Raw genomic sequence first — 15,534 nt, 5'->3', positions numbered from 1 at the left:
TATAGGCAAAAGAAGGCAAAAAAGTAAATTCTTCTGGATGGGTTTTTTTTTGATTCTCACATGCCATTTTCAAATAGATAACATCTTCTATTTTAAAAGCAAATATGTGTTTGTCATTGAATCATTGGGTTTAGTAAAAAAATAAAGTGTAAAGTTATTCAGGTTGGCGACATTTTGAGATCCTGCCCTTGAGGAATAACTTCATTAAAAATGTTTCAACATTCTTCACCAAAAAATGTTAAACATCGTGTCAGCTTGAAGTAATAAATCTTCGTTTTGTAAACTCTTAGAGTAAACCATTTTCAATACTGAGGGAATTAAAAGTGAGGCGTGCTTTAAAAAAAAGAAGTAGATCCCTCGCCTCCCTGGGGCTCATCCCTAAGTCAGGCAGAGCGGTCCTCCCAGGAGGAGCATCTGTGATCTCTTTGTGAGTAGTGCCTTTTCTGCAGGCTTTTATGTTCCTGTTTCTCTTGCCCTTCACTGCTGGGTGTTCTCTGGAGGACAGCAGAGGCAGAGCCTGCTATCTGGTAGCTTCTCTTAGGCCTGAGAATGTAGCCTGCAGTCTGGCTGGATGGGCAGCGTCAGTTCCTGGCACGTGCAGGGCCAGGCTCCGTGTGGACAGTGACTTCCTTCATACACACCAGCGACCATCATCTGAAGGCACTGGAGTGACTTTGTTTAACTGAAAAGGCAATTTGGAAGCAGAAAAGAAAGCAACAATTGGGAGGAAAAATTCCCCCAGTGAGCCATCGTGAATGACACCAGCCCCATTCATGACAAGAGTCAGTTGCTCCGTCCCTTACGATGGGTTTTTTCTCCCCAGGTGGTTCTTAGCCACCGGGGTACTTTTTCTGCTATTTCTCTAATAACTTGGCAGATGACTGCACAGAGATGGAGTCATTTATATGCTGTTCATAAACTGTAACTTCATTGTTTACCAAGCGCTCCTCAAGAACAATGGAACATTTGCCCAAGGGAGTCGAGGTCACCCAAGCTCTAAACATTTCAGGGTAGTGACCGGCACTGATCTGTTTTTTAATTCTAGAAACTCTTGCTAGAGGCCTGACATCACAGGAAATTTCCCAGCCTGCTACATTGTGGGTATCCAGTCGTGACTCCTTGTTCTTACATATAAAGGTGGCCTTAAATGTTCTAGTGGATTTTTCTTAAACAGGAAAGAGGCATGGGGACAAGAAATGATTTTCCACATAGAATAAACATGTATTTTTCAGCTTCTAAGTTGTGGACCATCAGGGTGTCGTTCTTCACTGTGGACAGATGTGCTGTCTCGTTTTAATTCAGAGCTATTGACATTTTTGCTTTCACTTGAGAACATTTGCTCTTCTGCTGGTCTTCTGTAGGTATTTCATGTGTATTAGGTTATTGTAATTGTTCTTGAGATACGGATTAAAGGAAAGCTTTCCTAATAGAGTGATAACTCTTTAAAAGCCAGGGGAAGATGCGCCAGTCAAAAAACTTCCTCAGCTCTTGTTAAGTGTTGAGAGTAGATGGTTTACTAATTTGCATATAATCTTGCACTGAGTGGGCTATAACTGCATTTTCAAGCTGTAAGAAATCATGTGGGTGAAAGGTTTTCTTTTAAAGAGGTTGGTTGTGGGCTGAAGGACAAAGAGGCAGAGAGATGGCTTTGTTCTTAATTTAGTCACTATTGACGTGGGGTTGTGAATATTAGTTGCATTAGTAATAATCTGATCACTCTCTGTGATGAGAGGTGGAGGTACTATTTTGAGTATTATTTTAATAATGAATTTAGTAATGACATATAATGGATACAGCATTTCTTTTCTGTTCTTTTGTCTTCACGCAGGAGCGCATATTTTAGTGGTACGCTTGCATCTGATAGTGTAGAATTCTTCCTTTTACAGCCATCATCCTTTTCCCCTCTGCTTTCAGTTATATGTTTATATTTCGAGCCAGTCTACGAAGTTACACTGGGGTTTTTCAGTTTATGGATGGCAGCCATGTAAAATGAAGACAGGTCTTAGTAATAAATATTATGTGAAGTTATACTGAGCAAACAAGTAGATGATTTGAGAGGTTTTTGCACTTTATTGCTTTTAATGCACCAGATTCTTCCAGGTACCTTTGTAACTTCCAGGCTTCTGATATTTGATTAATTCTGACTTCTAAGGTTAGCTTTTGATAGCACAAATCAGACTTTGAATTTGCCTTCTGTCTTGGCACTTTTGTGGCCACAACATGCTTACCCTGTGCTCCTTGTTCCGCTTTGCTGCATGTGGCAGAGGACAGAGGCCTCTGCCGAGGGTGATAGAAGGCTTGAAGTTTTGCTTCTTCAGAAAATTTACCTTTTCCTTGGGGCACCATCAGGCCAAGCAAGCAGGCTGCAGGGTCCAGGGCTTTAAGCCAAACCAGCAGCTCTGACTCCCAGGAGCCTCAGCTCCTGTGGCCCCTCCCCTTTCTTAGATGCTTGCTGTCTCCCCTCTGACCTCTTGGTGCTCAGTTCTATTGTAAAGAAGTTAATTAAAATATTGTGTCCTGACAGAGTTTTTGGAAGGTAAATGTAGTTTGTCTTCGACTACAGACTCAGATAGCTTTTGAAAATGTTTTAAGGGAAAACGTGCTGTGTCTGGCTGTGTGTTCTTTTTCCCACTGTGTGCTTCTATCATTCTATGTAGAGGTTTGCGCCACAGCCATAGGCCTCACTTTTTTTTTTTTTAACCTGATTTACTTTATTAACTTATATTAGATTAAGTCCAAGTTATAAAGCAGACATAAGCATTCCTGAATAAAATAATGGAAACTTTTTGGTATTTCGTGGGTGTCACTTGCTAGTGGTTTCTCTGCCAACTTCAAAATTAATGGTTAATGGTTCTTCAGTTTTTAGTTACTGTCTTTTGAGGCAAATGGAAATGACAGAATATGAGCATGAAGACACGTGTCTGCTCGGGCCCTTTGGCTTTCAGAGGCAGCCCTCTTGCCGCCCCTTGCCGCAGCCCAGTTACCTGTGCTGAAATACCTTTCATGCATGAAAAATTGCATCTCCCACACTGGAAGGCCAGTTTGTGGCCATGAGCTCTAGAGCCCCGTCCTTGTTCTTTCAGACCTGCCACCCATTAATAATGCTTAGATTCTCAGCCCTGATAGCCTGACATGAGACTGGCCCCAGTTCCTCATCAGGCTTCCTTGAGACTTTCCTCTACTCCATATTACCTCTCCCCAGTCGAGCGGGGCTGAGCCTGCCTCGTGGAGGTCATGGCTGTGATTTACGTGCCTTTTCTGTGCCCTTGAATTGTGAGAGTGTCAAATGTCAGTGTCAACTTCTCTCAGAGCCTCAGAACTCTACAGCTGCAGCTTTGGTCCTGGAAGCGGGGCCACTGGCCAGAGACCAGAAAAGGTAAATTAACCAGGAGCCAATTGCATATAACAAACTATAGGCTTTATGTTGAACATTTTCTCCCAAACCACACATACGTAGTTGAATGTTGCATTAAGTGGATGACACCTATAAAAATCTGGCAAACTTATCCTCATCATCATATCAAGTTGTAACTGGTTCATTGATTCATTTCACAAAGGCTTGCTGAGTCCCTCCAAAGTGTCAGGCACCAAGTGTGGCTGGGAGTGAGATGAGACTGTTCTCTCAGAAAGCTCCTAACAGCATGGGAAACAGACTCATATGCAGTGAAAGCGTAGAGCAGGAGGTGGGGCATTGTTGGCACCGAGGGGGAGTGTGAATGGAGCGTGTAAAGCAGGAGGAGGAAGGTCAAGCTGAGGGGCCTCGGGAGGGGAGAAGCAGGTAGAGCACTCTCTCTGAGATTGTTTTCTGTGTTCATTCTAATTGTATGATACAATGAGAACCACCCAGAAAGTTTGTGAAAATTCAGCCACTGTCATGAAGTGCTAAATAATAAGTGGACTACCTTGAGAATAATTGTGACAATGTTAACATGTTTCCTTTCTTCCTTGATTGGAACCCCTTTTCAGTGCCACCTCGCTGTCTGGGTTAAAGAAGAATCGGCGTGTTAACCTCAGGACTGTGATTCTGAATTTCTGATAGGAATGAACTGTCGTGATGATGTCCTTTGGATCTAGGATAGATCGCCACAAAAGGAATTACTAATGAATTTAAGCCAAGTTAATAAAATTATAAATTACTTATTACTGTCCAAGTGCTCTTAAAAGTAATTATCCTTTCAATTTCTTATTAGTTTATTTGTGCAGATGCTGGAACCAAACTAGCTGAGTCAACAATCCTGACCAAGCAGATGATCGCCTCTGTACCTGGAGTAAGTCCCGGCTGAATGAATTGTCGCATTTTATATTTCTTCTCATTTTCTAGTTTAGCGGAGAGGTATTTCTGGCTCGAGTCCTGGTTCACTTTGGACATAACAAACATTGTAAAACTGAAAACATATTAACATCTTGTTTAAAAGAGCAACACTGAAAATTTAAATTAATCCCGGCCATTGGAAACTTTTAATTCCAGGAAGCATAAATAATTGAAGCAGTGAGTTAAGGAAGGAGAGGATAGAAATGACCAGACATACCAAATAGATTTGATTAAAGTTCAATTTTTTCCAGAATCAATTTTCTTACATTGGCTCCCCTTAACCAATTTGATATAACTACTGCCAGAAAAGAAACAAGCTTTGTAATACCTTGTTTTCCTTTGTGATATTTCCTCTGAAGATTAAAAAAAAATTCCATTATCATAAACTAGTGAATGATTTGGCAAAATATGTTGAGATTCCTACTGACGGGGTGGAAGATGAGACCTCATAATACTCATTGACAGCAAGGTTATTGCAAAAAACTCAGAAATTTTAGCTATTATTTAGCTATAATTTTAGCTATTAACTGTAAAAAATTATATTTTAGGTGGAGGAAAAAAGGATTAAAGGAAAGGGATTATTTATAATCCCTCTGTCCTGAAATAAGAACATTATTGTTTAAGAAAATATGACCATGTTTTGATTTATTCAGCATCCTAATTTGCTTATTTATTCACATATTATTAGTAATTTATTTATGTTGGAAATTTATGTATTTTCCATTTTACATAGTGAGAGAGACATACATACATACACACGTATATTCCTACAAAGATCATCTTCATATTTATTTTGATTTTTATCCTTGGGCTAAATTTCTCAGAAAGTGGAACTGTATTAATGTTACATATTCCCATTTTGTTTTCCAAAAGAGTTTCATTTATTTTAGTTTATATCATTTTTATCCATAATACTAAACATTATGTTTTTAAATACTGCTTATTTAATTTTTTTGATATGGGGAAATTAAAAAAAATAATCATTCAATCCAGAGATAATTTTGCTGCTAATATATTCTTGTATTTTCTTACTTTAACTTTCAAAGTCGAAGTCATAATATAGATGCAGCTTTGGTTTCCTATGTCACAAGCATTTCCCCCAAAGTTTAATGGCTGTAGAGTATTACCTCATGTGAATGCACCATAGAAAAGTGGTGAGAGAGAGTGGGTTTCAGAGTTTGAGGGCTGCCATTTTCTAGCTCCATGATCCAGATAGTTATTTAACTGATGATTCTTTGATTTGAATTGTCTGTAAAATGGCATATGGCAGGGCCTAATGAGGATTGAAGGGCTAATGCATGTAGGACATACACACATGGTGCCAGGCATCTACTCAGTGATAAGTAAACATTACCTACCCTTGAATATTGTAGTTATTTTCAGTATTCTGTCATTGTAATGAATGTATGATAAACATCTTTGTGCTTAAATCTGTGTCCACATCTTAGACTATTTCTTTATAATAGATCCTGGAAGTAGAATTGCATGACTGTTTTTGAAGAGTTCTTGATAGTAGCTAGACTAATGCAAGGTGTGGTGAGATGAAAACCCATGTTGTTAGTGACTTACACAAAATGCTTATTTGTTCATGTGAAGTTTAAATGCATGTCTGATTAATAGAGGGTTGAGAACTTGTATAGTGATGCTTAGGCATCAGTCCCTACCTTCTTGTGCAGGCAGTCCTGGGCAGCCAGCAGGCGGCCTGGGAGAGGGAAGAGGATGAGGTACATGGCAGGTCTCATGGGCTGGATGTGAAAATGGCGCATATTTCTTCTACTCATATTCGCCGGCTAGACCTCAGTCACATGGCTGCACCTAAGTGCAAGGGAGAGCGGGGGTTGTGGTCTCACGGCCTGATAGGGAAGAAGAAAAATGTGTTGGCAAGTAGCCATTCCTGCCATGGGCTTCCTTATTTTCTAACTCTTCAAAACTTAGTATTTGCTACCTATGTGAAAATTAAAAAGGCTGTCCCTAATATATAAAAGGTTTGCTGAATTTCAACAAATAAAAGATAAACATTCCAACAACAGAAAAGCAACAATTACAGAATATATACATAGGACCCTTTACAGTCACCTCTTAGCCATTCAAAATAGACCTTTTGCTCTCACTAACAATCAGGGGACAGTGAATTAATATGAAAAAATATACATATTAAAATCAGTGAGCAGATCAGCAGGTTTTTCTTAATGATTAGACTTGATGATGAAGAGAAGCAGGCATTCTTACAAACCATTACCTTAATGAAGGCAGCTTGACCATCTATTTCTAGGAATATGTTTGAGAAAACAATTAAATCTGCACATAAGGAATGATATACAATTATATTAAAACAGTAATTAAAATAACAAAAATATGGGCCTCCCCGGTGGCGCAGCGGTTGAGCGCTGGGTTGCGAAGCTGCCCGCAGCCTCTGCAGTGCCGGTTCGATCCCCGGCTGCTCCCCGGCCACCAGAGGAGGGTCCCACATGGCGTGCAGACCTCTCCTGCCGCCCGCTGCTCCCCTCAGCAGTGTACTTTGGTCCTTCTGCCTGTTCTGCATCCTGCTCTGACTCTGGTGAATTCTCTCACCCTCCCGCGCTTCTGACTGTACCCAGTGCTTGTATGAATAAATATATAAATAAATAAATCTTAAAAAAAAAATTAAAAAAAAATAACAAAAATATGGAAACAGAGTAATTGTCCACCCCTAAGGTATTGTCTAAATAAAGTAAGGTACATCTTTAAGATATACTATTTGGTCACCAAACCCGGTTTTCAAAGAATATTTAATTATCTGGAAAATGCTTATAATGAATTGAATTAAAAGATTAGAAAAAAAGTTCTAGCTCATGAAAAATTATATGTCTAATTTTATGTGTGTTTATTACATGCAGTCAACAGATTTGGAAGGAAATATTAATAGTGACTATCTTACAGGTAGAGAACAGGAGTTAGGATTGTGGTGATTTTTCTTTCACTTATTTTTAATTTATATTTTCTATTTTTTCTGCATTAAACATGATTCCTTTTATATCTAAGAAAAATAACTTTAATATATAAGTTTTGAGGAAGGCAGGTATGATTGACTTTAATTTATGTTTTTGAGGTTAGAATATGTTTTCAACTTTGGTTTTTCTGTTGGAATAAATACAGGACTTCCAAAACAAGTGGAGAGTGACTCTGTTTTGTTTTTAAACAACACATCTGAGCTTATATTTACATTTTGCAAAGTGAAAAAAAAAAGTAAGGGGCGTTGGAAGTTGTATGCTTTGTTCTGTAAGTAAAAATGACTCACTAAGATTATCCTGACTACAAAGTCTATTTTAAGGCTTTTATTAGATGTAGATGCTATCTCTAGAACAAAAGTAGGTAGTAGTAAATTCTTGGCTCTCATTTTTTGAAATTCAAACTTCTAAGACAAATATTGAATAATGCTCCTAGTAATTATTTTCTGTGACATTTGCCCAGTTGAGATGGTACAAAATATTGCCCAAAAGAAGCAAATCCCTTTCAAGAAATTCACGAACAGAGTATGTGCTCCTATTTGCATGACATGTGAAAGGTCAGAGAAAATGGAATAAATCAAGGGGAAATCCTTTCTTGCACTAAAGGATTAATATTCCAAAAGCAGGGCCACAATAACCTTTTATAATTCCTTCACTTGATTTAAATTAAAAGAAGAAAACCTTAGAATATATGGAAATGCTTGGAAAACACTCTGACAGAACCGCCAATGACCTTATTTTACTGTTTGTTGTCCTGTCAGAGGAACTGACAGGCGTAACAGTCTAGAAGAGATAGAAGGTGATACAGCTCAGTGCTGTGCAGATTTACATGAACATGGGAAAATGGGAGCCACTGGGTGAGCTAGTTAAGTATATAATGTTCCAGATTTTCCTAAAGAAAGCCAAGAAAGGCCTCAGCATAGTATTCAGGCAGCTTCAAAGACAACCTGCTTTTGATCCGCGTTGTACCCAGCCTGACGTGTGGGTTCTCTCCTGCAGCGTGCCTGGAGCAGCCTGCCTGTCCCTCTGCCTTTTCTTTGCTAATCCCAAGCTTCACTTCACTGCCCCGAGAGAGCAGGTTTATGCCTTTTAATAACCTGCTTTCTTTGCCTTTGCCACCTCCCACCACCCTGCTCATGTGAAGGAAAGAGGACTGTCTTGTTTCTTCCTTTGTCCCCGGAGGGAATGCATCATGTTTGTCTGTGTAATAGCACACTTGATGTGTAAGAGGTGTAAGAGGAGTGAAGTTGTATGTGCCTTGAATGTAAAAATTTTTGACTCTTTTTACAAACATGATCTTTGTTTATATACTTTTTTTTGATAGAAAAGGGTTCAAGATTCTGGTGATAGAATCTGGGGGCATGTATTTTCTGTGAATCTAAGGCTCCCTGCTGTGATAGTTACCGTAGTTTTAGGGTAATTCCCATCATGGAGATACTGGTCCACGTGGCTGCGCAGTGGCTGACCTGTTGTATGCAAACCAGTTGAAAAACAAGCAAACCAAAGTCTGTGAACTCTACAAGGGGGGGAAAAAATACTCAAACACTGTCTCTCCTGGGCTGCCCTTGTTTCTTTCGCTCTTCACCACAAACCTTTGAAAAATTTTTTGCCTCAAAACGTGGGCAGACAATCACAGACTTTGCTGAGAGGGATGGTGTGAGTCAGAAATCCAGAAAATGAAACAAGACGTTAGTAAACAGCATGGAGTCGGAGCGAGATGGCCCCTGCCGTCAGGGGGCGGAAGGACCCTGACTCTGCGGCCCTTGTGTTGCAGTGTGGGACGGCGGCCATGGAGTGCATGCGGCAGTACATCAACGAGGTGCTGGATTTCATGGCAGACATGCACACGCTGACCAAACTGAAGGTGAGAGGCCCCTGCCCATCTCCCAGGTGAACAGAACACAGACATTTTGAGAGAATAAGCAGGTCTTTTGGGGGTGTACTGCTGCCTGGGGAGGCCCACTGTGGCACTGTAGAATGATCAAGGTCGAGGGAGGCTGAAGAACAGAGCTGTGCATCTGCAGAGAGGGCAGGAGGCAGGCACTGGTATTTACATGGCATCAGCTCGGTACAGATCTTTCCCTTCATTCAGGTCTCACAATTCCCCCATTTAAGTGTTACCCATTTTACAGAAGTGACACTGGGGCCTGCAGCAGTGTAGTCATCTGCCCAAGGTCATCTGCTCCTCAGAGATGGGGTCCGGGTGGACCCAAGAATGTAGTGGCTCCATTCCCACGATGTCACATCGCATCCTTTCACTGCCTTGAGCCTTGGTTTCCTCACTTGCAAAAAAGTTGAGTAAGACCTACGTTTGTGACTGTGTCAGGGTTTGATGTGAGGTAATGCACACAAAGAGGCTCTTGTTAACTAACACATTATGCAAATGTGAGCTGTTTATGGCTTTTATCTGCATGGAAGCTGTCTTCTTTAAGAGGATGATTAAAAGATGGGACAGAACAAAATTTAATTTGCATGTAGACAAGGCCCTCATGAAGCTGTTGATTTTATTGATTGTTTTGCAGGATGAAATGAATCACTGGTGCAAGTCAACTTCCCTGCCACAAGTTGACTAGGGAGCTAAAAGATCGATAGTTTTGGGGATTTGAGGAAGGTCCTGGACAGAGGGCAGAAGAGAAACATGGCTCAGGAAGCAGCCAGATTGCAGTCTGGCACTAAATGATTCCTTTTTGATAAACAGGAACTATAAGAAGCATGGAAGCTTCTTATAGGAAGACTTCCCGGAGAAAGTGACGCTTGAGCTGAAATGTGAAGAATGAACAGTAGTTAATTAGGTGACGAGAGGCAGGAAGTGTTTCAGAGAGGACAGCATGGGAGGGAACGTGGAGATGGGTGTTGCTGGACCACAGACCACAGGGAGGGCTAAACAGGAACTTATCAGCCCAGGAGTTCAGCTAAAAATATGATCCCTTCGTCCTCCAATTTAGTTTCCAGACTGCACTCAGATGATCCAGATATTTCTTGGGATAGGGATTGACTTGCAAGTGCCAGGTGGAGAGTGGACACAAAGTTTAAACTGATGACATCTCACAGTATCTAAGCCCCGTCATTTCTAAGTACGTGACCCTAGCTTATGGGTGCTTGGCCATACTCTGGTGACTGATTGCTGGATCTGGTTGCCCTCACTTAAACGACTTTGATGTATAAAGAAGGGTGGGGGTCATGTTTTAGCATGTTTTGTAGCCTCTTTCAAAATATGGTGCAGAGAAAAATAGTACGATCCCTGATGATTTTACATGTTAGTAAACAACTCAGAAAGGTGCCTTTTCTAAGGCTTTGATACTAGATCAGAACTGGGTCTAGAAATGGGGTCTCAGCTCCCAGTTCCTTGCCCTTTCCACAAAGCCACACCAAGCAAAGTTTTCCTAAACTCAACAGATTATTGAGCACCTGTATATGTGCCCAGCTCTGTCCTAGGCATTTGGGGGTACAGCAATGAACAAAAACAGAACAAAAACATTGTTGGCCCCATTTAATTTACAGTGTGGCAGTGGAAGCCAATTTTAAGGAAAATTTCATACAAACTAAAGTTAAATTCTGACTTTCACAACTGCTATGAGGAAGGGGTTGGCAGGGGCATGGAAGCTTCTTATAGGAAGACTTCCCGGAGAAAGTGACGCTTGAGCTGAAATGTGAAGAATGAACAGTAGTTAATTAGGTGACGAGAGGCAGGAAGTGTTTCAGAGAGGACAGCATGGGAGGGAACGTGGAGATGGGTGTTGCTGGACCACAGACCACAGGGAGGGCTAAGCAGCCTGGGTCTGCAGTAGTGACAGCATTCCAGGCTCTTTATGCCTCGCTAAGGAGCTTTTCCCTAATCCTCAGAACAAGGGGAAACCATTGAAGAAGCTTAAGTGAATTGTTTGCCAAGAGGGTGGAGATTTCAAATGACCTTTTAACAGAGTGAACTGGAATGTCTTTGGGTCCTCTGCCAAAGTCACAAAACACTGTTTGGTTTTGCAGAGCCACATGAAGACCTGTTCCCAACCTCTGCACGAGGACACCTTTGGTGGACATCTCAAAGTTGGCTTGGCACAGATCGCAGCCATGGAAATCTCACGGGGCAACCACAGAGATAACAAAGCTGTCATTCGCTACCTGCCTTGGCTCTATCACCCCCCTTCTGCAATGCAACAGGGGTAAGGCCCTTATTGTCTCAGCAGCGAGGGGAAATTAGGCAGGAGACACCCTGGGTTTCCAGGATTCAGGGAGAGCTAATGAAAGCATTGAAGATTTATGGCAGTGAGTCTGATTGGTTGGGAGGTGGGAGCTGATCTGGTTGCCCCCACTTAAACGACTTTGATGTATGAAGAAGGGTGGGGGTCAGTTACTACCTAAACATTTGTGAAACCCATCCCCATACTTACTTGCCGACCCGGCAGACACGCTGTCTGTCAAAGAAACTTGCCCTTTTAGGAATATCTCAGTCATCCCTGTGGATGGTGAAAGCATGGAGCTTGAAACGGCCACTTTTAACTCTTAATTTGAACTAGTTAAGTAAATCGATAGGTATTTATGGAGCACTCACCTAGCTTCTGCCTTCAAGGAGCTTAGATTGCAGCTGGAACAAACTCTCTAGCAGAGATGAAATAGAGCGCTAGGAGCAAGCCTCTGCTCCTCTCAGAGAGGCTAAGAAAAGAGAGGTGTGGGGGCTGATTTAATTGGAAACTTGGAGCAGCCTTGAGTCTACCATTTTGCACAGTCTCCTTGTTGGCTAGAACAAAGGTTTGGAGTGGGGGATGTGGAAGGCAGGAGGAAATGGGTAATCCTCAACTTTTTCTCTCTAGGTGAGGGTGTCAGAGAACTTCTAATGAGAGTGAGGAACATTGACAAAGAAGCCAGTCAGAAAGGCAGCCAGGCTTGTGAAAAAATGATATTTAATCCTGTGTCACCAAAGGCTGCTTCTTTTGCTCAAGAAGCTAAGGTCCAGGATTAGTGTAGGAAACCAGGAAAGCAGATGCATCATTCTGTAGGTACTCTGTCACCTTGGTCTTTCATTTTATGTAACCACACTTTAAATCTCTCCACCCGTAGATGTTTGTTGAGCCCCCAACTAGACAGCATGAAATCATCTCTAACCCTTCCTCCTCCTCTTGTAGACCGAAGGAATTCATTGAGTGCGTCTCCCATATCCGCCTGCTGTCCTGGCTGCTTCTGGGCTCCCTCACTCATAACGCGGTGTGTCCAAACGCCTCCTCTCCGTGCCTGCCCATACCTCTGGATGCAGGTTCCCATATTGCAGACCATCTTATTGTCATCCTGATTGGATTTCCAGAGCAATCAAAGGTAAGTGATTCCTGCAAGATTAGGACCATGTGCATTGAAATTGCTAATGGAACCCTTATCAGCCAATTATGTTTCTTCTGAGAAGAAAATGCCTCTTATCACTTGCCCTCCTGTGGAAGTTGGGAAAGCAGCTCTGTGCTAATGCCTTACTTAGAGTGGTTTAAATTCCCAGCCTATCTCTTTTTCCCCCTAAATTGTTTCTGGTTTACTTTTATGAAGATAAATTACAGAGGCGAGCAAGACTTCGCTTCTTTGGCATTTCTGTCTCAAAATAATGAGGAGAAATAAAGGGCTAGAAATGTAATAAAAATCCTGTGATCAGTTTTTAGAACCAAATGCGAAGTGGGGGAAAATGTATACTCTAGTTCTTCCTGCACCATCTTTTCAACTCCAGTCTCTGGAGGTAGATGAAGTTACAAAATAAGAAGCCTGGGAAAATAAGAAGGCTGGCTGGGAACGCAGTAAAGTTCACGTGGGACTCACCTGCACGGAGCAGCACTGAGGCTGCCGAGACGGATGATGTGCTTGAGGAATAAGCGCCAGGCAGGCGTCCGTCGTGTCTATGCAGGCAAACTAGACACACTCAGCTGGAGGAGCCAAGCACCCCTCACCGAGCTTATGCATATTCTGGCAGACTCAGAGGGCTTGGGGACAGCTGGGATTTAGGCCAGGGCAAGCTGACTCCACGATGAAGGAGCAGTGGCTTGGATGGTGTTTGCCGGAGGAGTTAGCAGCTCGTTCTTAATATTTCAGACTTGACCTGTGGTTGATTCCTAACCATGGTACTTCGTGATGTCACTTTGAAAAGTTACTTCCCCTGTCTGAACTCCAGTTTTTCTTTTTCTTTTTTTCTTTTTAAAATTTTTATTTTAGTTTTATAATTTATTTTTTTACTTACATCTTTTGCATCATCATGTAGTCCCCGTAAAATTCCCACCACCAGTTCACCCGTGAACCATCACCGTAGTCCCTGGTGCTCTTCTCTCCCATTTTGATCCCTTTTCCTTCCCTCTCCCTTGCAAAATGTCTCTTATTTATGGCTGCCTGCTAGTTTTGTTATTTATTATTATTGTTATTTTTTCCCCTGATCGTTATTTGGTTCCCCTGATTGTTATTTGGTTCCCCTGTGTTCCTCCTATAAGTGGAACCATTCGTTATTTTTCTTTTTCCTTCTGGTTTATTTCATTGAGCATGATCCCTTCAAGCTCTGTCCACATTGCTGCAAATGGCATGAGTTTATCTGTTTTGATTGCTGAATAGTATTCCATTGTGTATATGTACCATATCTTCTTGATCCAGTCATCTATGTGGGGGCATTTGGGTGGTTTCCCTAGCTTAGCTATTGTGAATAGTTGAGCTCCAGTTTTTCATCTGTAAATAGGTGATAGGAATGGTTGAGAATTCCGGGGTAGATGATCTAGTGAAAGTCTTTGGCACTGTCTGGCTCACTTACTGCTTCTGCTGGGAGTCCCGGCCATGCCGCCGTCACTAGGGCTTACAGAGCTGGGCAGAGTGCTTGTCTGTGTCCCCGGTTACCCCAAACCAGCAGAGGAGGGTTCTGTCATCCCTGCGGTGCAGATGAGCCACCACCCCAAGTGGTAGATTATTCTTCCTGATGTAGCTTGGGGCGGGGAGTGTCATCTTCATCAAAAGGCAAGGAGTTGGGTAGATTCATTCTGTAAACTAAGGTGCCTTCTCTTGGCGAAATGCTTTGTTCTCTGAGCCCGGGGCCCTGAGCGAGCCTGGCAGGTTGCTGTAAGGCAGGCTCGGCGCTGGGGAGAACTCCTTTAGCTTGGGCTCAGCAAGGCAGATGTGCTGCGATGGGGCTGCCAGGAAGGCTGAAACCGTGCGGGGCACCCTCTCCACCAGAAGGTCACGAATGGCTCCTGTTCTCTTCCCTCACAGACCTCCGTGCTGCACATGTGCTCCCTCTTCCACGCCTTTATCTTCGCTCAGCTCTGGACGGTGTACTGCGAACAAAGCGCCGTCACCACGAATGTCCAGAGTCAGAACGAATTCAGCTTCACGGCGATACTGACGGCGCTGGAGTTCTGGAGCAGGGTGACGCCCAGCATCCTGCAGCTGATGGCCCACAACAAAGTGGTGAGTGCCCCCTGAGGCTCCCCTCTGGGGCACAGCCCCCAAATGTATGAAACATCCCCAGTCCTTCCACACTCTCTGGCCTTTTTTTTTTAAAGATCTCAGTTGTGATTTTATATAAACGGATGGGTGAATTTTTATGTTGTGAACGGGATGCTCTACTTGCATAAGAACTTCAGTAGAAAACAAAACAAGTAAATTTAGGAAAAACAAGTTTTGTTTTCCCTGGCTGGTGCCAAAGGAAACTGATATGAAATACCTACCTTTAAGGGTTGGTTTGTACCAGAGGGTCAGAAGGTTAGGCAGGAGATTCATATGTTTTGGATTTCAAGGCAGTTTGGAACAACCCAAGCCAAGTAGGTCACCTTGTTGTAATGTCCAAGAGCAGCCCGGCCACATGTGTCCATGCCCCTCGGGGTCGCAGCCCTGAAAGGAGCCCCCTGAGGCCTGAGCTCCCTAATGTTCAGATCCAGTTCCATTTTAATATGGATGGCTCGCCAAGAGGGCGGCTGCTCTGAACCTCACAGGAAAACATCTGTGGTGTGGTTCACATGCATCAGTCACTGAGTCCTCATGGAGTCAGCGTGGAAGGGGTGAAGTTCTTGGGTTCAGTCTGCTGCTTTGAGGAGGGGTCTCAGCTGGCAGAGCAGCAGCCTGCATCTTAGTTATGGAGCTTCATCATTTGAAACCTTGTCTGCGAGGACAAGGAACCTGAGGGGACCTGGAAGAACATAATGATGATTCTGGTGTGCACAGAAACTCAACACCACATTGTTAGCAAGGGGCATTCCAAAAATGAGTTTTTGGATTGAATGTTAGTCGAAGAAATAT

At 42.6% G+C, this 15,534-nt stretch overlaps 1 protein-coding gene across 4 annotated transcripts in view; it reads left to right on the top strand.

Annotated features, from left to right (window-relative positions):
* Positions 1–15,534, top strand: part of UNC79 (unc-79 homolog, NALCN channel complex subunit) — a gene marked incomplete at both ends in the record, with an annotated part of 174,448 nt that overhangs the window by 146,211 nt on the left and 12,703 nt on the right. For all 4 annotated transcript variants that reach the window (XM_084241340.1, XM_084241338.1, XM_084241337.1 and 1 more), the window contains 5 exons: positions 4,191–4,268; positions 9,074–9,163; positions 11,281–11,456; positions 12,417–12,603; positions 14,509–14,706. In XM_084241340.1, the coding sequence (XP_084097466.1) occupies positions 4,191–4,268; positions 9,074–9,163; positions 11,281–11,456; positions 12,417–12,603; positions 14,509–14,706 (729 nt within the window). The remainder of the gene's footprint in view (positions 1–4,190; positions 4,269–9,073; positions 9,164–11,280; positions 11,457–12,416; positions 12,604–14,508; positions 14,707–15,534) is intronic.

Source organism: Talpa europaea (genome assembly GCF_964194135.1).
Source record: "Talpa europaea genome assembly, chromosome: 8".
Taxonomy (NCBI): domain Eukaryota; kingdom Metazoa; phylum Chordata; class Mammalia; order Eulipotyphla; family Talpidae; genus Talpa; species Talpa europaea.
This window is presented reverse-complemented; position numbering and strand designations above follow the sequence as displayed.